At 39.7% G+C, this 27,845-nt stretch overlaps 1 protein-coding gene across 3 annotated transcripts in view; it reads left to right on the top strand.

Annotated features, from left to right (window-relative positions):
* The first annotated feature begins 76 nt into the window (after positions 1-76).
* The window catches only part of OSMR (oncostatin M receptor), a 33,691-nt gene continuing 5,922 nt past the window's right edge, over positions 77-27,845 (top strand). The window contains exons 1-16 of one of the 3 annotated variants that reach the window (XM_010585819.1): positions 77-107; positions 2,797-2,889; positions 6,953-7,050; positions 7,700-7,796; positions 11,281-11,444; positions 14,147-14,306; positions 15,844-16,125; positions 16,743-16,872; positions 18,235-18,392; positions 20,497-20,633; positions 21,937-22,096; positions 23,212-23,288; positions 23,718-23,934; positions 24,542-24,724; positions 25,904-26,005; positions 26,452-26,631. In XM_010585819.1, the coding sequence (XP_010584121.1) occupies positions 7,724-7,796; positions 11,281-11,444; positions 14,147-14,306; positions 15,844-16,125; positions 16,743-16,872; positions 18,235-18,392; positions 20,497-20,633; positions 21,937-22,096; positions 23,212-23,288; positions 23,718-23,934; positions 24,542-24,724; positions 25,904-26,005; positions 26,452-26,631 (2,023 nt within the window). In that variant the 5' untranslated portion in view covers positions 77-107; positions 2,797-2,889; positions 6,953-7,050; positions 7,700-7,723. Of the gene's footprint in view, positions 108-2,792; positions 2,890-6,952; positions 7,051-7,699; positions 7,797-11,280; positions 11,445-14,146; positions 14,307-15,843; positions 16,126-16,742; positions 16,873-18,234; positions 18,393-20,496; positions 20,634-21,936; positions 22,097-23,211; positions 23,289-23,717; positions 23,935-24,541; positions 24,725-25,903; positions 26,006-26,451; positions 26,632-27,845 lie in introns of those variants that run through there. The other 2 variants (XM_010585818.1, XM_010585820.1) reach the window with 2 other exon arrangements.

Here is a 27,845-nt window from a genome sequence, read left to right as displayed (position 1 = left end):
GCCGCGCCGTAGCTCTTCCCAGCACTGACCGGGGGGAGCCGGCGCCAACCGCTGTCCCCGGCCGGGGTCTCGTCTGCGTTCCTGAGGGAGCTGCGCGGCGGCTGCGGGTGAGTGACGCCGGTCTCTCGCTGTCGCGGCAGCCCCTCGCCGCCCCAGGGGTCCCCCCTCGTCGCCGTCCCAGGGGTCCCCCCTGGTTGCCCCAGGGGTCCCCCCTCGCCGCCCCAGGGGTCCCCCCTCGCCCTCTCCTCCCGCCGGGGGATCCCGGCCGCCCTCGCTGAGAGGAGCTCCGCCTGCCCCGCTGAGGAGAAGCCACCTTCTCCACCCCGGCGCCGGTCGTGAAACGTTTTGTGGAGTTTCTGCCTCGAAGTTCAGTCCTTCCCGTGCCCGTTAAGCCCTCCTCGCCCTTTGCCTGCCCTTTAACCCCCGTTTTTCCAGGCGCCCCTGGGCGGGGCGGGCGCGGGGGGGGAGCCGGCGCCCCGGCACCGCCGTCCATCGAGCTGCTCCCTCGTTCTCCAGAAAACAGGTCGCCCCGGCAGCACCGCCACTTACCGTTGAATTTAACGCGGCTGGCGACCCCCCAGCCGTATCTGCTTTCAAGATGTCACTGCTTAGCTTAGCTGCAGCGTAAAAGCTGCTGGTTTGACCTGCGTAAAAATTACCGAGGTGAGGTGCGTCGCGGGATGAGGATGCTGCTCCCGCCAGGTGATTGGGTTTAGTTTTAACATCTCCTGTCCCTGCTGCTGCGAGAAGGTGTTGACTTGCTCAGAAGTGCAAGCCCGGACCTTTAATCCAGCATCACACTGCTGCTTTCTCTTAAGTAGTTGAAATCTGTTCTTTAATCTCAAAACCATTGGAGTAAGTGAGGAAACATCATAAATTCCAGTGTGGTTCCTGCATTCTTGGAGTTTGACTGATTTTTTGGTATAACCATTTTTTTCTGTCTTTTTATCTAAATATTGCATGCCTGGACCAGTCCCTAGTCCAGCAGAGTAAACCAGATGCTAACAGTGTTGCAAGTAGATATTGCCTGAAAAACATAGTAAAATTATTCTTCCTGTTGGTATGAGTCATGCCACCATGTTATGCGATTCCTTCCCTACAATTGTTAGCATTTGCTTTCTGATGGGGCAGGAGTAGTCTTACACAGTTTGTTGAGTGCTTTACGTTTTTAGACCCCATTTTTTTCATTATTTAATTGCTTTTTTGTTTGGATTCCAGCCTTCATGGGACCATGAAGTATATAATGCTTTCCTGTTTTGGCAAAGCTCTTTAGAAAATCAACAGCATGCATCAAAGAGCTTTCTATTTATCAAAAAAAAATAAAAACCACCAGGAGATGAAGTTATCCCTAAGTGATCAAATGGTTATACGCCTATCAGACCTAATTACAGAAATTCATTTCTTCCATGTCCAGCTTTAAACTTGTTGCTCACCCATTAAATCACAAAGGCTTATTAGGAGCTTTCAGTGTGTTACACACAGATGTATTTTGTGTGCTAAGCGTAATTGAAACCATGTTTAAAATTGCCTGGGAGAAGAAAGCCTGACTACAAGGACTAAAGGAAGGGTTCATCCGCTTTAGAATTTGGTGTCTCAGCTATTCATTTTTTTCAGAATTGTTGCAAATTAAATTGTCTGTAAACAGTGTGATGTTTATATTGAAGAAGGATCTATTTAATTGTAGGATGTTTTGGCAGATGCTATTTTACCAACACTCAATAGGTTTCTGATGGCTTGACACGGCTCCCTTTTTCAAGTAAAGCTGCCTCAGTTGGTTATCAGCTCTGCACTGTTGATTTTGCAAGGGATATCATGTTGGGAATTGCAGGAATCACAAGAGCGGAGGCACACTGCAGTGCCAAGTCTTTGTACAAATCATTGACTTAGGGCATTCTAGCTCATTCTGGCACCCACCTAGTTAGCTGTTTGTTTAAGAGGAAAAAAAACACCTCTGGAAGATGAGTTAGTCTACCTATGGTCTGGCTTACTTTCTAGGGGTGCCTCTTTCTCTTTGGTGGCTATGGAAGGAGTTTATTAAATTTTGGCACTAAACACATCAGTTTTGTTAGTGACCTTGTACTGTGTGGTAAGAGCTTGAATTGTGATTCCCACCCTCAGCCTGTCTGTCTAAAAAGTAGAGGGAATGAGAACATAGGGTGAAAAATGTGATATAAATCCAAAGTAGTATTAGTACTGCATTTGCCTTGCTGACAGTTGTCTTCCATGTCTGGTTTAGAAAATTTCTTTGATCAATAGTATTTATGATTTAGTGTCCCTATGTAATACTCTCCTTTAAATAGATGAAGTTTTCTGGATCCTGGCAGCTGAAAACATTTCTTTTCCCAGCCTGTGTACAGGCTCTGGTTCATTTGAGGATGTGGGTTGTGACAGGCAGCTGTTTTAAATAAGCAAGGCAAAGAGGACTGAGAAACAAAAGTTGTATGAAGTATGATTTGAAATATGCAGCTTTAGGAAGATTGATACAAAACAGATTGACTCTGTGGTCAACTAATACTAGACATTCATAGCAGGGGCTTCCTTTTCTTACACACATGGGTGTCCCAGGTACTGCAGCAGTATGTGCACCATACAGCTCCAATTCCCCACCAGTGACTGCTGAATACTATAAAACTGATCTTGAAAGAGGTTTCAGTTGAATTTTGATGCTGTAATGCCTTTGATGATGTTTATCTTAAGCATGTTTACCAGATGAATAATGGGAATTTCTTCTTCCTGTCATCCATGGCATCACAAAATCATTGGCCTGGATGGGACTTTGGGGATCATCTAAGCCAGCCTTTTGCTCTGAAGGACAAATAGTTTACCTGGAGATATTTATCTAGAACATTTGCAGACCGCCTACTGAAGGAGATCTCATCTCTTCCCAAGGTAATTCACTTCTGTGCTGTCTTCACTTCTTCAGTGATTGCTCTTTAATTGTCAGGTCTCTGAACAATTCCTGTTGCTGTTGAATGCTATTGCAGTTGCCACCAGGTTTCCAAAAGCCTTCCATTCTATTGATGTATCTATCGGTACTGATTAATTTCAAGTTAGGCTGGGGAGTCCTGAATCCATTTCTATCTGATTAGTTACACCCCAGGTTACATTCTTCCAAGAAGAAGAATTGCAAGTAGACTATATATTAATGAGTTAAAAAAATCTATCAGTGATTGTCCTGGTTTCAGCTGGGATGTAGTTAACTGTCTTCCTAGTAGCTGGTACAGTGCTATGTTTTGAGTTCAGTATGTGAAGAATGTTGATAACGCTGATGTTTTCAGTTGTTGCTCAGTAGTGTTTAGACTATAGTCAAGGATTTTTCAGCTTCTCATGTCCAGCCAGGGCACCTGACCCAAAGTGGCCAACAGTGTATTCCATACCATGGGACATCCCGTCTAGTTTAGGAACTGGGAAGTGGGGGGCAGGGATTTGCAGCTCGGGGACTGGCTGGGTGTCGTTCGGCGGGTGGTGAGCAATTGCCCTGCGCATCATTTGTACATTTCAATCCTTTTATTACTACTGTTGTCATTTTATTAGTGTTATCATTATCATTATTAGTTTCTTCTTTTCTGTTCTATTAAATCGTTCTTATCTCAACCCAGGAGTTTTACTTCTTTTCCTGATTTTCTCCCCCATCCCACTGGATGGGGGGGAGTGACTGAGCGGCTGCGTGGTGCTTAGTTGCTGGCTGGGGTTAAACCACGACAGTGATTCAGGCTACAGCCTGGCAAGACAAAGCAAGTTTGCTTTATTTCCCCCATAGATGTTGAATTTTTAGAAGGGGGAAGAATATAGGGTAAAATGAAAAATACCTTGCTCAGCTGACTTCTATATCTCTGACGTAATTTTGTGCCCAATCATCCTCAACTTATGGCTTAGTATTATCCACCATTTTATGTGTCCCCATTACCAGGTTCATCATAGAAATTAGACCTGTAACTGCTGTTAATGACGGCAAAGAATTAGAGTTTAGGAGGGTGATTATTTCCTTCTATTTGGCACTTATGAGGCCATATCTAAATTACTGTGTCCAGACTGGGGCTCACAGTACAAAGAAGACTGACAGACTGGGCTGAGTCCAGCAGAGAGACACCAGGAGGCCTTGGAGGTTGGAGCACATGTAGGAGTCACTGAAGGAGCTGAGTTTGCTTAGCACTGAGAAGAGAAAAGTAAGAGCAGCTCTAACTGCAGTCCTTGCCTAACAAATAGGAAGTTACTGAGAAGACAGAGCTAAGCTTTTTGCAGAGGTGTTCAGCAAAAGGGCAAGAGGAAATGGATGCAAATTGTAGCAAAGAAAATATAAGGAGAAAAAATGAATAGATGAATATAGGGAGAAAAAACCTGCACAGTGAGGATGGTTAAGCACTGGAACAAGTTGCCCAGAGAAGCTGTGGAATCTCCATCCCTGGAGTTCTTCAAACTCAGTTGGACAAACTGCTCTGTGATTCTGTGATAGACTAGAGAAATGCCATTGCAAAATTATCTTAATGACAAAAGTAATCAGAAAGGAGAAAGTATTCAAATTATGTGTCTGCAGTCCGTATTCAAAACCACTGGCGCAAGAGCCTATTCCTGTTCTTACCTGCAATTTATGGAAACAAAGTACACGGTCATTCCAGGTTGGAGGATGGTGACAAAACATGACTTCTCTTAGGCTTAAAAAAAGAGTCAGGAGTGATTCATTCTCAGATGAAGAACTGTGCCGTGCTAGTGCGGTATTCATATCTTTTCAGATTGGCAAATCTAAACCAAGCTATTCACCAGAACAATGGCCATGATTGTCACTTTTCTTGTGGCATTTGGTAATTGCTTCCTATTTCTCAGAGGTAGTACTTTGCCTCTTTCAGGGTGATGAATTATTTAGATGTCTAAAAACCTTCCCTGGCTTCCTGTCTTCATTCCCTTTGTTGTTCAATTATTTGCACTTTTGGCAAGGTCATAGATAATCTATTACCATCATGTTGGGTTTTTTTAAATGAAATTGATAATGTATTTTGTGCAATGGTTTTGAGTCTCTTTTAATCTTTGTAACCAAGACACAGATTATTAAATGATGATTTTATAAAGTACTTAATTATTGATAATGCAGAATAAGTGCTTGACATTAGTTGGTAGTAATTACTGTATGTGATTAATTTGATACTCATAGGCAGAAGTTTCTGCATAAAGATGATTTAAGTCATATATTAAGGACTGTATTTCTTTATTCTTGACTAGTGTTGCATTTATTTAAATTTACTTCATATTTTCTTTTGTTAGAGAATTCAAGAACTTTTCCCATGAAAACTGGTTTGATACAGTTGTGATACATATTATCACAATTTACTATACAGCATTAAACTAGATTATTAACATACTGAATAGTCGAAAGGCATTGTAGCTGTCCAAAGCATGTTTATATTCTGATGGTCATTTATTATATTACACTGCCCTTTAGTAGCATACGGCATTTGTACTATGCATCAATAAAAGTGATCTAGGCTGTGTCATTAGTGAATGGACAGTGTAAATGACTGGAGAGAGAGGCTTAAATTAGACATTTGTTTAAATACAATATTTGAGAATGCCTCTTAAGAGCAAAAAAGAGTTTGGATTTGTTTTCCATATAGGAATTAATTTAAACAAATAGTCTAATATGTCATGACTTCCACAATACTTTGCCGCTATATTTAATGTTGGATTTAAGTGCTATGTAACAAATAGGGCAAATAGCTTTCTGTCCAACCCCAGAGATGTTTACAAAATCAGGAGATCAGGAGTCCCGTTTGGCCAGGTTTTCATCGTGGTGATATAATTAAGTCAGGAGTCATGCCACTGAATCTAACTGATGACCCTTGTATTAAATTGGTCTTAGAGCAGAGAGTCAATTCCCTTGACCTTAAAAGCAGTTTTATTTTCACTTTTTTTCCTGAAAGAGGGCATGCAAGATTTGGATGTGTGTATCTATATTCATTTCATATAATTCAAAAGAATAAGAATCTACTGAAGAGTTACTAGAAGTTTTAACACAATCTGCCTTGGAAAGACTTCTTTTTGTGTCACTTACTTCCTACTCACTGGTCTATAACAAAGAGCCATTCTATTGTGTTTATTCTGGAAAAAACCCATATCAAATTATTTTTCCTTTCAGATATTAAATTTGATCAGGTGATAAAAAAAGTCTAAACTTAGAAAATCCATAAAGAAGCACATTTCCCTAAGTCAGTGCTTGGAACAGTCTATTATTTGCTTGTGAATTAGGCCTAGGTTGTCAAAAATATTTAGATTCTTTAGTGTTGTCCAAATACTTTTGAGGATATTGGTATAATGGCAAGAAAGAATGCAGAATCCTATACATCAGGCAAGGCATCACTCACCTTTTAAACATGGGGACCTCCATGTTAAGCATTTGTGCTCACAAGGAAAAAGTTGGGGCACACTGCAGCAAGGGTGCTTGTGGGCGTTGAGCCCCAGGTTGCAGTTCTGCATGCATTTTCCATGTGACCTTTAGAAATGTGGGGGAAAAAAAAAAAAAGGTTGAAATCTTTTCTTTTGATCCTTTGGAGAGAAATTCAGAGCTTCTCAAAACCAATGAATCTAAGGCAGGGTCATTAAACTTAAGTGTATGTAGCTCTGAGGTATTAAAATTGGAGGTTTTGTGCTGGGAAGAAGTTGTGGAGTGAATTCCTGGCCCTTCTGAAATCAGTAAATGTCCTGTCCTTGGCTTTAGTGGAGACAGAAGGTCATCCTGGTTATCTGTCCTGCTGAGCAGTTTCAACTTCTATTATGGAAGCAGTGGTTGAAGACTCTCTTTATCAGTATTCTACACAGATCCAGAAACGTAAAAAGTGGAAACTGAAAGTTAAAGATAGCCGTATCCATAGTCCTGTTCCTGTTGTTTGGACTCCTGTACCCTCTGTGCCTGGGTGCTTTTAACCACACTGCTGCTGAATGTTTACCTCTCCCTTCTACACAGGGGAGTTTGCAGGTGATTCATGCCTTGTGAGATCTGACATACGATCAGTCCCCCCAGGACGGGGCTGTGCAAGTCACGGAGTTTCATCCTGTGACAGTGTGAGTGTAAAAGCTATAAAAGGAGTGCTAGATAGCTGTGTGGTGCTTGAGATGATGGTCCTCCTAGGAATGGAACTTGCTAATACACTGACACGTGTATTTCAACTCCAGTCTAACTAAAGCCCTCCATATAGCGTCCTGGGTGCTGGCAAAGGGGAAGACCATTCTTGCCGAAGTTGGCTGCATTCATCAGTCAGGCTCTAGGTGGAGTAGAAACCACAAGGCCTTTTGCACTTTTCATGCCTTTTTTTTTTCTTTTTTTCTTCCTTGTTAGGATGGATATCTTGTTACTTGTGCAGGAGGAAAGCCAACATATATCAGGACAAACTTTTGTTTTAATATTCCTCAGAAATAAGTGGCAGGAAAACTTTAAAGTTATTGTCTGTTTAAGTTTAGGTTAAATTGAACTTATTGAGTGTGGTGTATTTTTCCCTATGCTATAACCAGGTCCTAAAAACAAGAGGGTTTTTTCATTGCTTATCTTTCTTTGTCCATTCTTCCTGAATTTCTCTTAAAGTGTCTGGAGTCTGTGTGGTTGGGTTTTTATTTATTCATTCTTAAATACAGTAATATTATTTGGACTATTGTCTGGCAAGCATTTCTTGTAAAAAAAACCCAAATAAATAGAAATTTCTTCTTTCCTGATAAGTCTTGTGCAGGAAAAGGTGGATGAATGATGAATCCCTTCACGGTTCTGGCAGTATTGCTCCTCCTGAGGACTTGCGACGCTACATACTCACAGCAAGGTAAATGTCTGAACATTTGCTTTTTTATTTGGAAACAATCTACAGCAACTGAAGCTTTGGACTTGCTCATTTGTAAGTCTGCTGTGATTAAGCAACATGTTACACGCTTAATCAAATGATTGCCTTTGGTAAGGTGATGAAGCAACTTGTATAATTACCTTTTGTAACTGCATCAGTTTTGCCGTTTTGCAAACTGCCTGTTGAAGAGATAACTTGCAATGATGTGAAGCCCGAGTGTATTTATTTATCTTCTCCCCCTCTGTCTCATATGTTTTTGGTCTGTACTCTGTCATCTTCAAATAATTTATTTCCTCTTTGACAACTTTTATGCTTTTCTACCTCTTCCCTTCACTTTCTCTTTTTTGTTTGTCTCATCTATGAAAACTTCAGCACTTCTGTTTGCTCTTTTCTGATTGTGCCACAAGATTCCAGGATTGGATTTTTATTTCTTACACTTCACATGTGTATCCAATACAAAGAAAAAAAGTAAATATGCATATTTGGAGGCAAAAAAGTTGACTATAAGAATAACTTTCCAGAAGTCTGTGTATTTTAAGGTAAAAGTACTGCTTGTGCACTTGCTGCTGGCAATAGCATTGGGCATGACTCCATTAAAAGAAAAAAAAAGGAATTAATATTTTTAATGGACTTCTTGTGACCACCATTAAGAAGGCAGAACTTATCAGACTATAGTCTGCATTATAGAAGTTGTATTGCTTTCATTAAGTTGGTGAAGGAGGGAGAGGGGTGGGTTTATTTTATATAAATGTAGTTGTTATCATGCTGAAGGGGATAATATATCTGTTTCAGACTTTTTTGCCTCTCTTCAACCTTGAAATTCATATGTTCACATTCCATTCACCCAAGGTGCTGGTTCCTCATCGTTACCAATGCCCCTAAAGTAGCAAAACTTTGTAATGCAGGCAAGTCCAAACAGTTATTGCATTACAATAACTTGGTCACTTGTTTTCACATGCAGTTGTTCAGGAATAAAATCAGTCTCTGTTGTTAATCATAAAGCTATTCATATGGTCTTGAGTTAGCCTTCAAGTTAAAACAAGTCTTAAGACGCCTTGATTATTTAACTTTGCTAGGAGGGGAAGATTATAACTGTGAATGCTACAAATACTTCTACATGTGTAAATTATACTAAAAAAGTCTTTAAGTCCCACATTGTAACCCAGTGGTCTTCAAGATCTTGGATATATCCTTAACTATATTATTTCTTCTGTTTGTTTGGTACTGTGTATAAGCCCTGACTGGTGATCTAGACTGTCTTATGTCAGGCTCCAAGGAACAAAACTGTGTGAGGTCTGAAGTGATACGTCATCTAACTAAAAGGAGATAGTGGAGGGACACTTGTACAGATGGAGAAAAACCAGAAACTAACGAGACCTTTGTTTTTTTTGTCAAGTTATTTAAATGTGGCAGGTGAAAATACTCTCCATGGTGAGAAAAGGGATGAGATTTGATTGCATTTACCTTACAGAAGACACTAAAGCTGTCAAATTCTGCTTTCATGTAATTTATACGTTCATCTTTTTCCAGTAATTATATATTAAGGCTGCAGTAAGAATTGATCAAAGGCAGTGTGCATATATGTGTGTGTGTACTTCTTCCTGAAAAACTTTTTCAGGATACCACAATCCTGTTTCTGAGACCAAGCATTTGAACAATGAAACCTTAATTTCTCCCTCCAAGTATATCTGAAGAAGCCTATGCCAGTAGTTTCCTCTAGATTGAAAGCATACGGTTTCCATTTTGCTTTGACTTCCACTACTTTTCAAAATGGAATGGATTAAAAATATACCAACAGAGTCTGTAGATGATTTGCAAAAGAGAAACAATCCTTTATTTCAGCAGTTTTTTATAAGTTATTACTAATGGTACAATATTTACTTTCTTCCATTTATTCTTTATAGGCTGGACTTGTATAAACAACTAAGCTGTGTCAGTGTCTGTATTCTTGTAATTAATAAATATGCTTATAAAGTATTATCTGCTTCCTTTGATCAAGGATTGTTATAACTGCTGCTTCTCTTGAGCCTTTGCTTTCCTACAGTTAATGTAAAGATCCATACGTAGGGAAACTGCTGTGCAGAAGTTAGTGCAGAGCAGGCACCACAAGATAAACTGTAAAATGGCTTGGATATCTGACTGCTGCCAGAAGCATCTATCAAAATGTAGATTCTCAAACTAAATTTCCTGAATTTAGTGTTATTTTGTGTTTCTGCCAGTAATATTCTGTAAAAATCTCAGATAATCATTGGGTCAGTGGGTGAAGCACATCCGTGAGAAATATCTGGAGGTGACATTTTTGTGAGAAGGAGATGCTGAGGTCTTTCAGTTCAGCATATGTCCCCAAGGACTGTGGCTGTAGTGGGGCAGGAATGCCCAGAATGAGTTCTGTTTTATTAAAACATACAATTATTTCTGTGATTTGTTTTCTGTGTCCTGGTCAGTATAAGCATTCTGACCGTGTCATTTGTTACAAGCAGAAGCATGTTGGAAAGCAACTGTGGCAAAAGAAAAATCCTAGTTATTTGGCCATTTCAGTTCCCTGACTTCATTATCAACCAGATTAAGTTTAGGGGTTTTTTTGTTGTTTGTTTAGTTTTCAGGAAGGAGAGAAGATACAGATCAGTGAGCACCATATTTCATCTCTTCCAAGAGTTAGGTTTTTGTGGGAGGGGTGACAGAGAAAACATCTAAAAAGGGGGACCATTCATAGGGTGATCTGTAGTTTTCAGCAGGCTAGTCTTCTTAAGGAGCCTTTCCTTTCCTGACACCAAAAGGGACTTCAGTCTGACTTTTAAACTTTATTTTATTCTGAGAATTAACTTCAGACCCACAAAAGGATGGAGGTGCCATTATAACTAGGTGTCTAATTCCAGTAGAAGAATCCACAGCCCTGACTAAAGTACCTAAGCAATGTGTAGAGCAACCAGGAACGTGCCTAATACTAGACTACCTTCTGAGCTAGCTACTGGAGGGAAACTCAACCTATCCTGTTCAAATACTTAATTTGCATTAATTAATTTAATCTTTTTTAGGTCAGAGAGCAAAATTGAGCCTAGATTTTCTGTCCTAATGATAAGAAAGCTTGCTGGGGGTTGGGATTTCTTGGGATTCAGTCCCTGTTAATACATTATGTTGTCCCTCTTCATAAGACTATAGGGATGGATCAATATTCCCATAAAGTAGCTAGTAAATTGAGGGCATAAAGAAAGTAAATAGCATACCCAATGTCATGGTGGGGGGCTATTGAGTAGATTCAGGAACCTCATTCTAGCCTGCTGATGCCTTAAGATGAAAGATTATCTTTGCTTTTGATATCAACAGCATGGGTCTTGATCACTTTCTTTCTTTTTCCCTTCAGAACTGTCTGGTGTGGAACCTATCTTACCTCTAACCACTGTTGTTTCAGATCTGCATTGTAACGCAGCTGAATGTTAATATTTTTGTGTCCTTTTTGTACTCACAGAATCCATTGTGTTTCCAGTAATGTACCTTAACATTTCCAAGGATTTGGCTCTTCAGCGGCTGCTGGTGGAATGGGATGTTGGCAAGTCAGCGCATGATAGTGAGCTGGCAATGTCTTTTGAAATACAAGTCCGTCAAACACATGAAAATACTACTGTGTGGACAGTAAGTGTATTTTTAAAAAAGGTATATTAGTTATTTACAATACAAAGGAAGCTAACAGAAAATCAAATGTTCAGATACATATGCAGATAGCTTTGCTGTATAGGTTTACAACTTACAACATAATATTTACAAAACTGTAGTAGAAATACCTCAGTATTTCACTAGGTGCAAGACTTGATGTAATGTTATGCTCAGTTTTTGTGCAAAAAAAATACTGTCTCAGATGAAGAATTAATTTCCACCTGTGCAGAATGTAGATAGGCCTTGCACACCCTTATTGAGGGATTGTGGTGGGCAGACTTAGGACATCTGATTTTGAAGGTCTTTGTTTCCCTTCCAGGGTGCACATCACTTAAGTGGCCTCCCAGCGTCATCCCTTCCCTTCCATTGCTCCTAAAGGCAGTCTTTTCTGTAGCATGATTGCTACCTGTCACTGGGGACTAATTGAGCATGAGTCATGTTGCTGCAGCTCCTCTCACCTTATGAACCATATGATAGTCTCAGTGTGAGCAAAGCCTTTTAAGCCCTGTGCTTGGACCTGTTAGCAGTTACCTTGTGTCCACCTCTTCCAGTTAAGTAAGAAGTAGTGATGTCTCTTTTGCAAAGTCCCTATCCTGCTAGTTTTCCTTAACGCCTAAATCAGCCAAATTTTCTGAAGAGGTGGAGATCACCCAAATCGTAGGCTTAGGCCTGCTCCTGATGTTTTCCCCAGTATGTGACTTCAGTGTGAGAACTTTTGTTTCCAGAGAAAATTTCCTTTCCTTTGGATCTGACAAAATCTTTTGGGAACTAATGCATGTTTTAGGGATATTATAACCTATTATGAGTCATCTGCTGATTGAACTATGGAAAAATATGAAATGCACATGTTAAAAATCAGTCAGACTGGAAAACTGCTCTAGCTCATTTAAAGCTGCTATTTGTGAGAAAGCACATAAACTGGAGAAGGGCTTATTTTTTCTGAAACCAGACGTCAACAAAATAAGATGGGCACTGTTAAGAATCACAGCTTACTCTGCTCAGCCAAGTTGGTACTATTTTTTCTCTGAGTTTGAAGAACCACATCTTCACTGCAGATGAGATCTATGCAGTTCAGAAGATTTTGACCACTTTGATATATGGGGTAGGATTTTTAACACCCCATGACTAGATCTAACCCTGAAATCAGAAACTGGGTACATATAGCTACAAATAATTAAGTGGACGTTTTGGGAGTATCCTTCCAACAAACTCTTACTAACTTGCTGGAAAAGAGAAAGAGGTTTTCAAATCCAAGGATGTAGTCTGTTCTGTTACTCATAATAAACACGACAAGGAAAACAAACAGGGTATTTTGGATGTCACTACCACACAGCAAAGTATTTGCTTCTGTGTTTTTCTGAAGAATCTGTACAGATAAAGAAACTTTGTGAGTCTGCTCATACCAAAGCACGGACAGTCTATATAACTTCCAAAGCAGTGACTACATTCCTCAGTGCTGTAACTGAGAAATTACATTGTAAACTGACTGCAGAGTTTTTCTCAGAGTGGTGGTATTATGAAAGTGCAGGTGTTGCTGATGGAAAGAGGTAATGGAGAGCAGTTCTGTAGTTGTCAGTGTGAGCCAGGGCTCTGGTACAGCTCATACAAGCAGCACAGATCTATATGCTGAGAATCTGGTATGGTTGCTTTAAGAAGTACTGAAATATATATTGTGTTCTAAAATGTATTCATAATTACAGGTGATTAATAGAATTTTTTGAGCCATTTTTTCCTGCTTCTTACGGGCTCTCATGTGAGGGGAGATTCACAGCTGGGGTACATTTTCATTTGTCTGTCTGTATGACTACATGGTACCCTGGTTAGTTTGAGTTGCTCTGCCGTGTATTGGTGCAGGTCATTCGATGCCCAGGTGGGCCTTAGTAGTACATGCTGAAGGAAATTTGTAGGATATCTTCTCTTAGAGAGCAGCAGAACATTTTATATTTTTTGCTGTTTGTCTGCATTTATATAATTCAATATAAAAATAGTTGCCAAATTACAGAGCATTTAGCTCTCATGATTTTTGAACTCCATTTTACATTTTAGGCTGTCCTTCTGTTACTTTTGTGGAGCTCTAGCAGTTTTGGATGTATTTTTTCTTGTTTCTTAGATGTGCGTGTTACAGCAGTCAATCATTTTGGGGAGATCAGCAGATATGTTCCTACTCTGCCTGCCACTGATGGTAGTACTGACCTCAGATGCTGTGCCTTAGAACTACAATGAGATATCACCTGTGTAAATCTTTATTGGCCAGTTCAGATTCCTGCTGTAATTCAGAGCCAGGGATATGTAACGTGGAGCATTAGACAAGGTGCACTTGCAGGCATCTGTGTATGCTATTACTCGTGTAACAGCAGGCACAAATAACCCACTAAAAGTCTCTGAGAGTGAATCAATTTCATGAGAAGCAGGGCCTGACTCACAACTCTGTTCTCAGAATCAAGTAGTCTTGCCAGCACATCAGTCACTCCCTCACTGCTAGTACAGATTTGTAAGCAGTTGCTTTACCTACTAGTTACTTAGTGTGAGATCATGTGTAGCAAAGTGGGATTTTAGAGTTTCATTTTTCAAGAGCATTTTCGTCCTTTGAGCTTTCTCTCTCTCACGCTGCTTTTGATTGTACTTCCAAAGTGTTTACACATTGCTGTGTTTTCAATACTTTGCTTTACTGGCCTTTGTAGGAGTTTCATAATGTCACACTTGATAAATCAGGAAAGCCTCTTCATTGGATGTGGGATTCAGATTTACCTTTGGAGTGTATGTCTTACTCGGTGAGAATCAGGAGCAAAGCAGAAGCATCAAAAATCTGGAGTCAGTGGAGTTTGTGGGAGACTGTCCCGGGTAAGCAAAACAAAATTTTGCAATATTGGTTTTATTTTTTCCAGTACAAAGCTAGATTGTAATTCTCTGGTGACTGTAACAGTGAAGTCCAGTTCAGGAGAGGTGGCATCAAGTCAGGAATCCATTTTGAACTCTTATCTCTAAGCTCTAAACAACTTTTTTTTTTCTTTTGCTGGCAATAATAGCAATGCTTCAGCCATTGTTTTAATTACAGGCTATCCTCCTCAGCTAGCAGACAAAAAGTTTCAAAACTTTTCTTGCTCATATATTAAAAAAATGCAGTACATAGAGTGGCGTGGGATCTTGGATAGGCTCTAGCATAGACTATCAGAAGGTCAGATGCAGCCCTGGCCCAGACTGGAGGAGAGAAGAGGAAGTGCATAGCTCTGGCTACATCATTTGATGCATATGTTGCTGTTGTCTGGGGTTCAAAGCATTGATTAGTATTAAAGAAGCAGAGAGAGAGGAGCAAGTCAGCTCCATATGTCACTTGGAATGAACTTCTGTGAATTATATCAGAGTAAACAGGGAGAGAACCAATAATGTAATTAATGATATCACAAACCCCCTTTTTTTCAGATTACAATATCTTACTAGAACAGTTTGGTTTCCAGAGAATTTGGTTTAAACAAAATATGTCACTGCTTGAGGAAAAAATGGCTACAGTGATTTTGTAAAGAAACACTATTCTTGTTTGGAGCAGCAAGGGCTTTTAGTTATGGGAAACATCATGGGTAGTAGAAGCATCACAGGTCTGTATGCTTGGATTGTGGTACGTAAATTGCCCATCTCCATCACACTGTATAATGGGAAATAGGATGCAAGACTCCCTTTTCTTTCTCACTAACCTCCATCTTGGAGATTTTATTTTTTCAACTGAAGTTGGATATACTATTTTTTTGTCACAAACTGATCCTGCATTACAGATCTGATTTAGAGCTTTCTGAGAGACAGTGCGTCTAGACTTCATCAGATTTTTGGATCAGATTCTTGAGAGTAGATTTTTATCTCCAACCTGTGCAAAAGCCTGTAAGTCACTTAAATCCTGCTAAGTTTTGCTTCCAGCAAGGAGTCCAACATTGAAACCATAGGAGTCTCATTCCAAGTTGAGTATCCCCTTACTGATGTCATTCATTGAATGTTGACTCTTCTTAGCTGAGCTCTGCATGAGCTTCAGAACATGATGTTTTTCTAGCCCCCTGCTCATAATCTTCAAGAGCCTGTTCATAGGTGCGGGAGGTACTGTTCATCTGTACAGGCAGTTCTTAATGTACCCTCTTTGTTTCACCTAAGTGAAAGTGGTTTTCGTCTCTTAGGTAGTTTGTTGGACTACATCATATGTTTATGGGTTTAAGAGAAATACAGGTATGTTTACATGTGAAGTTGATCTCTGTAGGGGGAAGAATACTAAGTAAAAGTCCATGAATGGTTAATATAACATTAACAGATTCTTGTATAAATGCTCAGTTATGTGTTCTGGTTGAAGGCTGCTGCCATGAGCAGATTTTGGAATAGTTTATTATGTATTGATTTGCAGGCCTGGACACTTCAGATAACAGTGGACCACAAATCTTTCCAAATGAAAAAATTGTAGAGGAAGGCTCTGACATCACTTTTTGTTGCATTGGAAGGAAAGGTCAAATCGTTAAGGAATTTTTTCTAGTCCCAGCTGTTCATGTTTCCAGTCACACAAACAGTCAAGTTGGACTTCTCACGGTGAAAAATGTGGCACATCAAGAAGTGCCTCACATCAGTGTCTACTGTCAGGAGTCTTGCAATGAAGAGCAATGCTATGATCATGCAATTTTCTTCGTGGGTAGTAAGTGAATGCTTTATTACAGTTATATTTTCCTGTTGTTATTAAGCCAAGAATGGCTGTGGGGAACAGAGGGAGGAAAAAAACCCCCTTGCTGTAAGTTGTCATTATCCTGTCATGTCCAGCTGAATTCTGTTTACTGTCTGACTTCAGATCTGTACACTTGTATATAGAAAGCATTAAAGAATAGCATTAAATATGTTCAGATTAATCTCATTAATTGATCCTAGTACAGGTGACTGATTTTTAAATATACCTACCCATTTAGGACTTCAGCTTCATTGTGCGCATGTGGTAAAAACTCAGCACAGAGCCCCTTTCGAAGGCTAGTAGCAATTTTTACAGATAGAAAACAGTACAGATTAAATTAATGAATGTATGAATATAACAAAAAAATAATAACATACAGAAGTGTTTGGATTGCAATTAATTTATGGTGTTATCCTGATTTTCCCTGCAGAGTGGTCATTGAATAAGTATAATTGAAATAATAACATCTGTAGTAAACCAGACTTTGTACATATCCATTATTTCTAGTTTGTTAATATAGTAAAAAGGTTGATGACTTTTGCCTTGACTGCCATGCTGTTGGTGTTTTTTTGGTTATTCCCTCTGACAAGAACCACCTGATACACCTAATGATTTTTCCTGCCAAACTCAAGACATGAGAATAGTAACATGTACTTGGAGCCAAGGAGGAGACACCCATCTTTATGGACGTCATTCACCAAAATACACCTTGTCTGAAGAGTATGTCTCCTTATTGTTATGTTAACTCTGGCCTGTGCTGTACAGAACAGTCACGTTCTTTCCTTAAGATCTGTGGAAGTGTTTCTTATCCTTGTTGCAATCAGCTGCCTTCCTCTTTCCAGCTCACTGATCAACTTATTTAACAAAGTTTGAGCAGTGCAGAAATGCTCTGAATTAGACTACTTATAACAAAGTTGCGGCTCCATCAGACCAGGTTGTGCTTGATCAAGCTTGTTCTAACCTTTCTTTTGGGGTAATTTGTTTGGATATCTTTCAGTAGATATGAAGACACCCTGCAATCACAACAGATAACTTAAAAGTACAATGTAATTATTGGGTAACACACATAACATATAATTAGGATTTAATTAGCTGGTAGGCTGAATATTAGTTTGTTCACAATCCATTGACACTAATGCTGACTCAAAGTGATGATTCCCAGCTAACTCTGTTAGCCTAATTAGCCTCCCTATTTTTTTTTTCTTTAGGATTTTATAGCTTTACATGCTGGTGTTTTCCTTCTTGAGTCCTTGAGCTACTGACAGTCCTATATCAAAAATCCTACTTCTGTCTATAATTTCAGGTTTTTTTGTTTTGGTGGGGCGAGGTTGGGGGCGGTTGGTTGGTAGGTTTTTTTGGTTTTGGTTGGTTTTTTTTTGTAAAATCGTTCTGCAGACTTTTTCTCAGCTCTTTCTTAGCAGTCTGAGTCAAGGTTACACAGCTGTGGCATATGAGACCTGGCCCTTGGCTCCTTGCTACAGAGGTATCTAAATGAAGAGGAGAGGGACTTCACAGCAGGGCCTGCAGAGAAAGGGGAACTCATAAAGCAGGACAGATACCTCATCATCACAACAAACATTCATCAAAAGATCTCAGCAGAAGGCTGGTCATCATTGCATATACTTTCATGGTTTCTGCATCATTGACTTCCATTGAGATATTCTGATGGTTTAAAAATGGAAGGTTAGAGGATGCACTTGAAATTACTGCTTCATTTAAAAGCATAATGGTAGACATGTGAATGGTTTAATTCTTGGCAAATAAGTCCCTAGTTCAGAATTTCCATGAGGAAATCACTAAAGCAATTCAGCTGTATCTTAAAAGGATATCAATTTAGCTGTATCTTAAAAGGCTGAAGTAAACTTAGACTTTGAAGAAAACATTCTTCTAATTGTAAGAATACCTACTGTACTTCAGGGTAGCGGAAAGAACTGGGTGGCTTCTTATAGTCCCACTCAGCCTTATTTTTGATGGTGCTGTATTCTAGTTGGGCATCAAAAATTGCAATACCTATATCAATTGTACATTATGGAAAAATGTCTTTCTCTTTTTTTTCCCCCTTCGCCCCACCTTCTTTGATAGGTTTTCCCAAAAAACGGTTCCATGCACAGTAAGTTGTTCGGAGCAGTGCTCGTGTTCTTGGGATATAGGCCAGCAAAGGATCTGTAATATCACAGTGACTGTGGAAAACCCACTGGGAAAGAAAACTGCCACGGATGTTTTTGATGTAACTCACAGAAGTAAGGTCTTTTCTATGTCTTTGTTGAGGTTTTTTTTGTTGCAGGTCTTGTCCTCCTGATCTTAATATTTGAATGCTCTAGTTTAAAGTATGGAAGTGGTTGGTTTTTATTTTCACAGTTTTTATTAATTATCTGTCCCTGTGCTATAGTTATGTGCTGTCTCTTCAGTTTCAGCTTTGCAAAATTGCGTTAATGGTAGAAAACAGCTTCACTCCAAAGGTCAGATTTGGTTACTGAAATGACCCCTTAATGCTTCAAAATCTGCTGCTTTGCTGAAGCTGGTTCATAGCACAGGAAGCAATATGATACAAGGACATAAAATGGGGAGTTCAAGAAAAATATCTGTGTAGGTTACTTGGGAATTCAGTTCTTTCTCCAAAATATTATTGCTGATGTTACTGTCTTTCCAAAATAAAATGGAGTTGCACATTTTGAAAAGTGGGTAAATAAAATTACTAACACCTCTCCAAATGAGAAGCAATACAGGTGTAAGCAGCTATTGCCAGGAAAGAGGTGATAGTGCTAACTTGTCTTGGTGCTAATGTGGGACAGTAACATCTGCTGTGCTACTGTAAGGGAAGAAGAGTAGTTCATCATCAGTGAAATAAAGCAGATTATTCTGTGAGTGGTAACTGATGGCTGATTTTCTGTCTTCCCTATTAGTTGTGTCCTTTATCACATTGTGCCCCAGGTCCTGTAAGTTCCTACCTACTCCTGCCTCAAAACGCCTGGGTATTTCATGTGTCTCCAGCAGTATTTCCAGTTCTCCTTGTGTCCTCTCGCCTCGCCACATCCACCTCAGTGTTCCTAAGGTCCTGTGGCTGCCTTGCCTGTTTGAAGAAGCAGGAGGCAACATGTGCTTTTCTTAGTTCTGAAGCTGACAGGTTGGTGGACAGGGAGGCTGCTGGTGTAACTGCTGCATTGTCGCAGCACTTCCTTCCTCAGAGGCACTGATTACAGTTTTGCTAGCCATGCTTTTTCATATGACTTGTAGGAACATACATTAAATGCCTGTCTGTTAAATTTGTTTCAGAGAGGCATGAGAGTTCTAAAAGTTGATTACTTGATTGTTTGGGGGTGGAAGACATAGAGCAGGAAGAAAATGGAGGAGCAAACTGACAGATTGTAGTGAAACAACACAGTATTATAAACTAAGTTTTCATGGGAAATCAGACTAAAATAGGTTACATTCAATGTGCTAAATACATTAATGTTTTACTACAATTTTCTTTTCCAATTCTAGTGATTGTTACTAGTTAAAGAAATGATATATAGTATTTATCATGAGTTAACCTTTTAAATAGTGATTGCTGTAAAGTCCTTTATGTTTTCTCTGATCCTGGATGTATTTACAGCAGAATTTTCCTTACTTAAAGGATGTCAGCACGTAAAGGAAAACTGAAGTCCATTGTTTCCAATTCTGCATGTGGTAGCTGGGACCTTCTGTATCAAACACAAGTTCCTTTGAGTCTGGAAATCCTCAAATTATAATTCATGGTACTTGAAGTTCCAGGATAATGGCCAAAGCTGTAAACATACTACTCACTTGCGTTGCCATGTCTTATTCCTTACAATTGGACTGATAACCTGGGACAGTTTGAGATCTGCTGCTCTCACTGAATACTGCTTACATAGCAGTTAAGAATTTCAGAAATCTTTTGGAAGGAGTGGCATTGGCACTGTTTACCAGAGGGTGATTACTGGCAGAAGTCAATGTAAGAGTTGTGAATAAAATTTCTGGTGAAGAGGCTGGATTCTGGGGTGCAGAAATGTGGCAAATGTTACTCACCATGCTACATCAGAAACTCCACTAGGCCCAGGATTAGAGAATTTTACTGGATTTGCAATAGAAGTCTCTGACTTTCTTTTGTTCATGATGTTCTAAAATATTTCCAACTTGGCACAAGGGTATTTTTTAATCTTGTACCACATTTACTTACATTTACATTCTGAAATGAATTTTTACTAATTTATATCTGCTTCTCCTAGACTGGCAGAAAAATCTGTATTTCTTTATTCATTTACTACTCAGCTAAAATACCTTCAAATACTTTTGCATGTATTTTATGTTTTACAAGAGCTAACTTGGATTTTCCATTCACAGTTTATCCTGCTGCACCTTTCCAGCTGTGGGAAGAAAGCACAGATACAGAAATCACATTATATTGGAAACATCGAAACAAAGAAATTGAACTGTTTTGTCAGACTGAAGTGATCCAACCTGATGGGCAAGTAGAACTGGTATGAAACCTGAATTTCATAAACAAAACCATAGCAAATATCTCTTTGATCTGAGATTAAAAAACAATTTCCCAGCAGTATCAATATACTCTAAATCTTGTGAGTGTGTTGATGTGTCTTTTTCTGGATTGATTTTCTCCCAAGCTCTACAGTCATGATGTGGTCCCTGTGGGCAGCCATTGCTGGCAGTAATTCACACTCCCAACAGTTCCTGTACTGCTGGCCAAAGTGTACAATGTGACTGGTCTGCGTATGTGGCTCTGTCCTCTGCTGGATGGATTCTGAGATTTGTTGAAGTAAATGAAAATACTTATGGGCCTTATAATTGCTGTTAGCTATTGCTAATTTTGATTTGTCATATTTTTATTACTCATATCGTCTTACACACAAATGGTGGAGAGGTGTGTTGAAGGCTTTTTTTATGTTAGTCCAGGAGCTTTCTGTGTGCTATTGACTGTGCTATTGACTGTACTTGATGGTAGTGTGTCTGGTTTCTAGTGAGAGAACCCCAGAACAGTTTTTCTTCCCATCCTCTTCCATCTCCTTGAAGATTATTTGAGTAGACTCCTTGTCTTGTTCCATCTCTTTCACAAACAGCTGACTGAGGCTGACTGACTCGTTGCATATGTACTGTGGTTTCTGTGTAGCCCTTTTCTTAGGAAGGCAGCTTGCCTCTAGCATGTTAAAAAGGCATTATGAAGATCAAGATCAAGCTGCATTCTGTCTTAAGTATTGCTCAAGACCTGTTAGATCAAATGGCTGCCGCAGCTGACCATTGCAGGAGACAGTTTGGAGGCGAGGCTTAAAAACATGCTCACTTTTTGACTCTAACCAGAACTCACCCAGTCTTTTAGGAGGGAGTAGGGGAAGAGGTTGGGGATAAAATGGAAAGAAAAGGTAGCTGTAGATGCTGTGCTTGGATCTGGAACAGCATCCTACTTACATGAAGTGAGTAAGAGACCCAGGCTCTGTGAGGATAAGATCTCAGCAGATTCCCTCCTTGATGTAAGAAATAGTCATTTGACAGGTTGTGAGTGACTCCTACTCAGACAGTTGCACAGAGAAGGTTTGCAGACCTCTTTTTGGATCTCCCAGTCTTTTGATTTTGTGCATATTGTTGGGTTTGATTTTTTTTGGGGGGGGAGGGCAGGGGTTGACTATTGTTCCATGATTATCTTTTCCAAGTCAAGCTTAACTGGCTATCGTAGGATCTAGAGGAAGAACTAGAACTATTTTTTCAGACTAAAACTTTTGCTAATGAAGCTGCACTGGGCTCTGACTGTTATGTTTTTCTGTCTTGCAGCATAATAGTTCAGATGCGCAACTCCATTCTGGTAGCGTCACCCTAGGTGGACTGCAGCCATACACTGAATACACAGCTAGAGTACACTGTGGGGCAGCTAAGCATTTCTGGAGGTGGAGTGAATGGAGCGAAGCCCTAACCATCAGAACAAAGGAAGCAAGTATGTCCAGCTGTCGTGGTTTAACCCCAGCCAGCAACTAAGCACCACGCAGCCGCTCACTCACTCCCCGCCATCCAGTGGGATGGGGGAGAAAATCAGGAAAAAGAAGTAAAACTCCTGGGTTGAGATAAGAATGGTTTAATAGAACAGAAAAGAAGAAACTAACAATGATAATGATAACGCTAATAAAATGACAACAGTAGTAATAAAAGGATTGGAATGTACAAATGATGCACAGGGCAATTGCTCACCACCCGCCGACCGACACCCAGCCAGTCCCTGAGCAGCGATTCCCTGCCCCCACTTCCCCATTCCTATACTAGATAGGACGTCCCATGGTATGGAATACACCGTTGGCCAGTTTGGGTCAGGTGCCCTGGCTGTGTCCTGTGCCAACTTCTTGTGCCCCTCCAGCTTTCTTGCTGGCTGGGCATGAGAAGCTGAAAAATCCTTGACTATAGTCTAAACACTACTTAGCAACAACAGAAAACATCAGTGTTATCAACATTCTTCACATACTGAACTCAAAACATAGCACTGTACCAGCTACTAGGAAGACAGTTAACTCTATCCCAGCTGAAAACAGGACACCAGCCTATTGAGAAGGAAACCTTGAAGAGTGTTCTTCACTTGCTATCTCTGTTTGCTATTTGTTTCTACTCCTCTGCTGTGTAGCTAAAGCAGAGACCTGTTGCGTACATAAAAGTAGAAGCACACTAAGCAATCTTTAAGAAGGTGGCTTCTTAAACAACTCTCATCCTACCTGCCAGTCTCTGCCATTCCATCCAGTGAAGTCAGTGGGAAATCCAGATGACTGGGAGGATGGACAGACTGAATTACAGTGTTCTGTGAGGGCTGGAGGAACAGTGCAGAGGTAGGGAACAAGCACCTGGGAACTGCAAGCAAAGAAAGATTATCTAGGGAAATGAACCAGACATTCATTCAGAAAAGGAAACAAAGGGCGGAAGAAGTTACAGGGTAGTGTTTTGGCAAGACCTGGGAATGATGGGGAAAAAGAGGTTTTGGGAGTGGAATTTCTTCAAATGGGAGGAAGCAATTAAACTGTTTATCCTTTCTGCACCTAGAGCATCTTTGTTTTGCTGTATTTTTTGCAGGTCCATCAGGGAAACTGGACATCTGGAGAGAAATTACACCAGTTTTGGGGGGGCGGAATGTGACCTTGTTCTGGAAGGTGAGACATTGGTACAGAAATGGCAGCAAAACCCTTCATAAGGAGGTTGGAAACTTCTCCCACGAGCTTTAAAAGTCTGTGTGTGCTTAATAGCAAATCAGTATGAAAATGTCTTCGAAGAATCTAAGACAAATATTATATATAATGTAATTTAGAACGTATGTAGCTGTATGATGGTGTGCTGTCCTGGCATTTCAGACATACACTTCTTTTTTTCTAAGTATTATAACACGACAAATCCCATTACTGAGCTTTCTGCATTTCTGTTTCAACCAGTATATGTATGCATGCATGTATGGAAACAAGTGTTTATATTCTTACAGAAATAATACATCCAATTAGTTATTTAAAGTTCTAAATGCTTCTTTCATATTTTTTTGGCAAAATTTATGAAGTAATTGATGTCTACCCCCATAAATTTTTCCCCAGCAAGCACCAAGTTTTCGAGCAAATGCAAGAAGTATTTCCTATGAAGTAACCTGGGAAAAAGTAGAAGATGGCTCTAAGCCTGAAAGCATCTCCTTTTCATCAGTTTACAATAGCACAAGGATTTCTATTGATAACCATTCCTACAGAATCAGTATAATGGCAAAGAACAATGTTAATTATTCACTTCCTTCAGTATTGATCATCCCTAGAGCTACAGGTAACAGTAGGAGTATTTTCAGTTAGATTTCCATTATGAGAGTTTCGTTTCTACCTATTTTAAGTGAAGTGATAATTTATCATCTTGGGGGAACAAATTAACCTGGCCTGTTAACTCACATCACAGCTATCTGGAAATTGTTACTGTACTTTATTTTTGTCTACAGGGTGGTAACTGTATGTATGTTAAGCTTAAGTGCCTCCATCCATCCCTTGCAGAGAGTTTCTGCAGAGCAAAACACATTTAGCCTTAAGCTAAGGCCTCAGACCTGTGGCAGGTACTGTGAAGTGCAGCCAGTGCCTCGCAGGGAACTCCTGTGTGCGATTAGCTGCTTCTGACTTTCTGTTTGTGACTCCAGGTTTCTGCAGTTCAGTTCTTTTTATGAATATATAGTAATAATTACTGGATGTTTTTTGAGCTGTCAGCTTTCAGCATACAAAGAGATCAGCTTTCAGCATGTGAAAGATGCCATATGTCTGATAGTGAAGGAACGCAACTATTTTATTATTGTTTTAACAGCTTAGCATGGAAACTATATTGATCTTCATTTATGAATCTGAGGTCTTATGCAGGAAAATAACAGACACTCTGTTTTGTTCATTTGTAGGCACCAAAGAGCTTAAAGAAGAACAGGTTAATGGTACAGATGATGGCATTTTTATTTCCTGGGAGCCCAGACATATATATGACAGTTACATTATCGATTGGTGTAACTTCCCAATGTTGCAGCCCTGTGATTTGCAGTGGAAGAGATTTGGGCCCAACACTTCCAGTGCTCTGATTAACTCAGGTGAAAGCCAAACAATTTTTCCTTCTGATGTCTGTGCAGCAGTCTTTCATGCTGTGGGCATTAATTGAATTTAGGAAACAAATCCTGTGGAATACGGAAGTCTGTGCAGTGGAGGTGTAATTCTGCAAAGGCATGTGGCATCATGTTTTGCCTAGCAAATGCATTAGACACCACAAATGTGCCAGCAGAATTAAGCCTTGAAAGTCAGCATAGTATTTTAGAAAAGTCAGTGTAGTATTTTAGAAAAAAAGTCTTTTGAGTAGCTTGTAGTAATATCTTGAAGGAGGATGGTAAGGTTGATGAAGGAGTTAAAAATATTTTAGCAGGAGAGATGCAAAATGGAGCTCTGCCTTATCTGTAATATGGGTCAGAAAACTAGACTCGGACAATGTAACACCCACTGTGTAGTGAGAGGTTTAGTGCTGTCAGTGTGGCACAAATCATGTGTCTCAGGACCAGTCCTTGCTTAGGACCAGTTGTGTGTTTTTTATCCCAGTGGTGGCCACTAGACCTAAATCCTTTCTGGCTGTGTGGAAGTTGCTCTGATACACTTCCACAGGTACAAGAACATAGCCTTCCTCGAGTCTCCCAAGCTGAGAGTTTACTCTGGAATGAAACATGTTTGATCAAAATTTGACTGAATGCATTTCGGTATGCAATTAAAGGAACTGCACTTCAATTCATACAAACACATGGGAGCCTGCGTCCTTACTGAAGGAGAGTGTGGTAACACATGGAAAAAAGGTTGTCCAGTTCTTGCACTTGGTTAATACCAATGGGAGTGATGTTAATGAGAATAACATGGAATCCTGATGCATGGGTATATGTCTAGATTAAACAGTCCAAAACATGACCTTTGTCTGTACCAGAAGCAGAAATGAAATTATCTTACTCTTTGATGCACTTGGAGTCTATTGTGCACTGATCTTGAATACTCTAGGGCAACAAAAATGTATTACCCCCCTCTATTCTCTCTTTCAGACAGAATAAATGTTCAATTTGCATTATGCACACTAAGAATTGGTTTACCCTGTGTCTCCTTCAGTTGCTTTAATAGCACAAGAGCACACAAAGGTGATTTCTGATGGATTATAGACCTCTGTAGAAAGCAGTTAAGTAAAAGCAAAACCAAAAGACAAACCATAACCTACTTTTGTAATCAGTTCCACTATTTTCTAGCTGCTTTTGTTCCGGGGGTGAGATATAACTTCCACGTCTATGGATCTGTTGCTAATACAGCCTCCTTACTGGAGAGGAAGACTGGTTATCTCAGGGAGCTACGTAAGTTGGCAACATATTTAGGGTTTGTGTATTTGCTAAATTAATCTGTCAAACAGAATTCCACAGCCTTCCTCCTGCAACTAGCTAAAAATGTCATCTGCTGTGTTGTTTCTATATCATCAGTGAAGCATTTAAAAGTTGTACAACAACGTACATGATCCTACATCAAGGATATTTGACTAGTTCAGTGACCAGGTAGAGTCTATGTTAATTAGAATAGCTAAACAAAGCTGTGATTAGCAGTCACTGCTTTGTGTATAATGTGGAGTATGTGAAGGCTCTGTGAAGTTGACAGTTTATGTGGAGCACTTTGGCTTTGTTCAACTTTTAAATGCAAGTAAGATATAAACAGAAACACCACATGGGAATTTAGCCATTTTCCAAGTAAGAAGACAAACATTCTTCAAGAATAATGGCAAGTTTAATTTGAATTTCCTTTCTTCCAGCTACTCTGCTTGACCCTGTTGTGGAAAAAGTTGAACTGACTTTCAATGCAGTAACACTATCTTGGGATTCTTACCCCACAAATAAGTCACAGTTTGGTTTCGTAAGAGGCTACCATGTTTACGTGTCACCTATACAAGAGAAATGCAGTTTGAAAGGATCCAAAAAACATGTTCTTCCAGGTAACAGCTCTGGGATTTAGGAATTTGTGTCATTGATATGGGTGAAAGACTTTGAGGCTGTTGCTGATACTGCAGCCTCTTAGAAAGTTCACATTAGGCAGGCAAATTGGCTGATTAGGCAATATATAGATTTCAACACCCACTGCTTTTGATTCCTCTGTAATGCTTGAGGTGCTAATGGGCAGAAGTAGGTCCTGGCTTTATACAGATTTATAGCTCCCATCCTGTTGTCCATAGCTCCTTTTAACTCCAGTGTGAGCTCCAGAAAAGATTCTTGTAGTACTGTAGGAGGAGTCAAGTTTCTGCCTCTTGTGATCTGACTTCTGGATGAATTTCGAAAACATCTGTTTGTGGTCTACTTGGATGACAGTCATAGGAAGCATGTTAGTTTTACTAAAATTTGGGGTATTTTAGAAACAGATGGGATACAATTTATTTCCTTTAGAATTGGAGCACTGTGTAAATTCTGTGTTTAAATTCTTTTATAGTGAAAGTATTTGTGGCTGTGCTCTACAGTGGAGTTCCTTCAGCAGAACTGAGCTGTAGGGTGGCACAAAGCCATGTTTAAACTTTTATGTCTGATTTTCCTGCTTCACACTCAAAACTTCTCCAGATGACTTTGCTTCATTATAATTTTCAGATGTTTTCAACATGTTCAAGGATTTTTTTTTTCCTTGCCTCTTATGGGGCATGTCCTGTATCAGACCCTTCTGCTGATTAGACTAGTGCCAGGCTGAAAATCTTAGTCTGAACTGGACGAGGCTTATGTAGGAGTTCCTGTCAGAACTAAACTAACCATAGAAGTACCATAATTCTGCAAGTAAACCCAGTTAGACTTTAAAATGTTTAAATCGAAGATTTCCTGCTTCCCAGTTTGCCTGAGCTAGCAGATAAGGGGTGTGACTGGGAACAGGAGGAATAAGCTAACCCTTTTCTACCTGGGGTCTGGGAGTTGCACAATACAGAGGCAAAAGTTTTTTTTTCAGGCAGAGATTTCTTGCTTTCAATTATCTTCAAAGAACTTGACCTAAGCTTAAGGGCTACAGGATTCTGTTGAAAAAAGAAATGGCAAACCCCAAATCATTCTCTTAAAAAGCTCTAGTAAAAGGAAATTAAAACAAACAGTTGCAGCTTTTGACAGCAAGTTATTAGGTGGTCTGCCAGAAGATGGGCGATACTGTAGACAGTCCAGTTAGAAGGGATGTGAGTTCAGC

Source organism: Haliaeetus leucocephalus, unplaced genomic scaffold (assembly GCF_000737465.1).
Source record: "Haliaeetus leucocephalus isolate CR32 unplaced genomic scaffold, Haliaeetus_leucocephalus-4.0 Scaffold120, whole genome shotgun sequence".
NCBI classification, from domain to species: Eukaryota; Metazoa; Chordata; class Aves; order Accipitriformes; family Accipitridae; genus Haliaeetus; species Haliaeetus leucocephalus.
The sequence above is the reverse complement of the archived record's forward strand: the minus strand, read 5'-3'. Positions and strand labels throughout refer to the sequence as shown.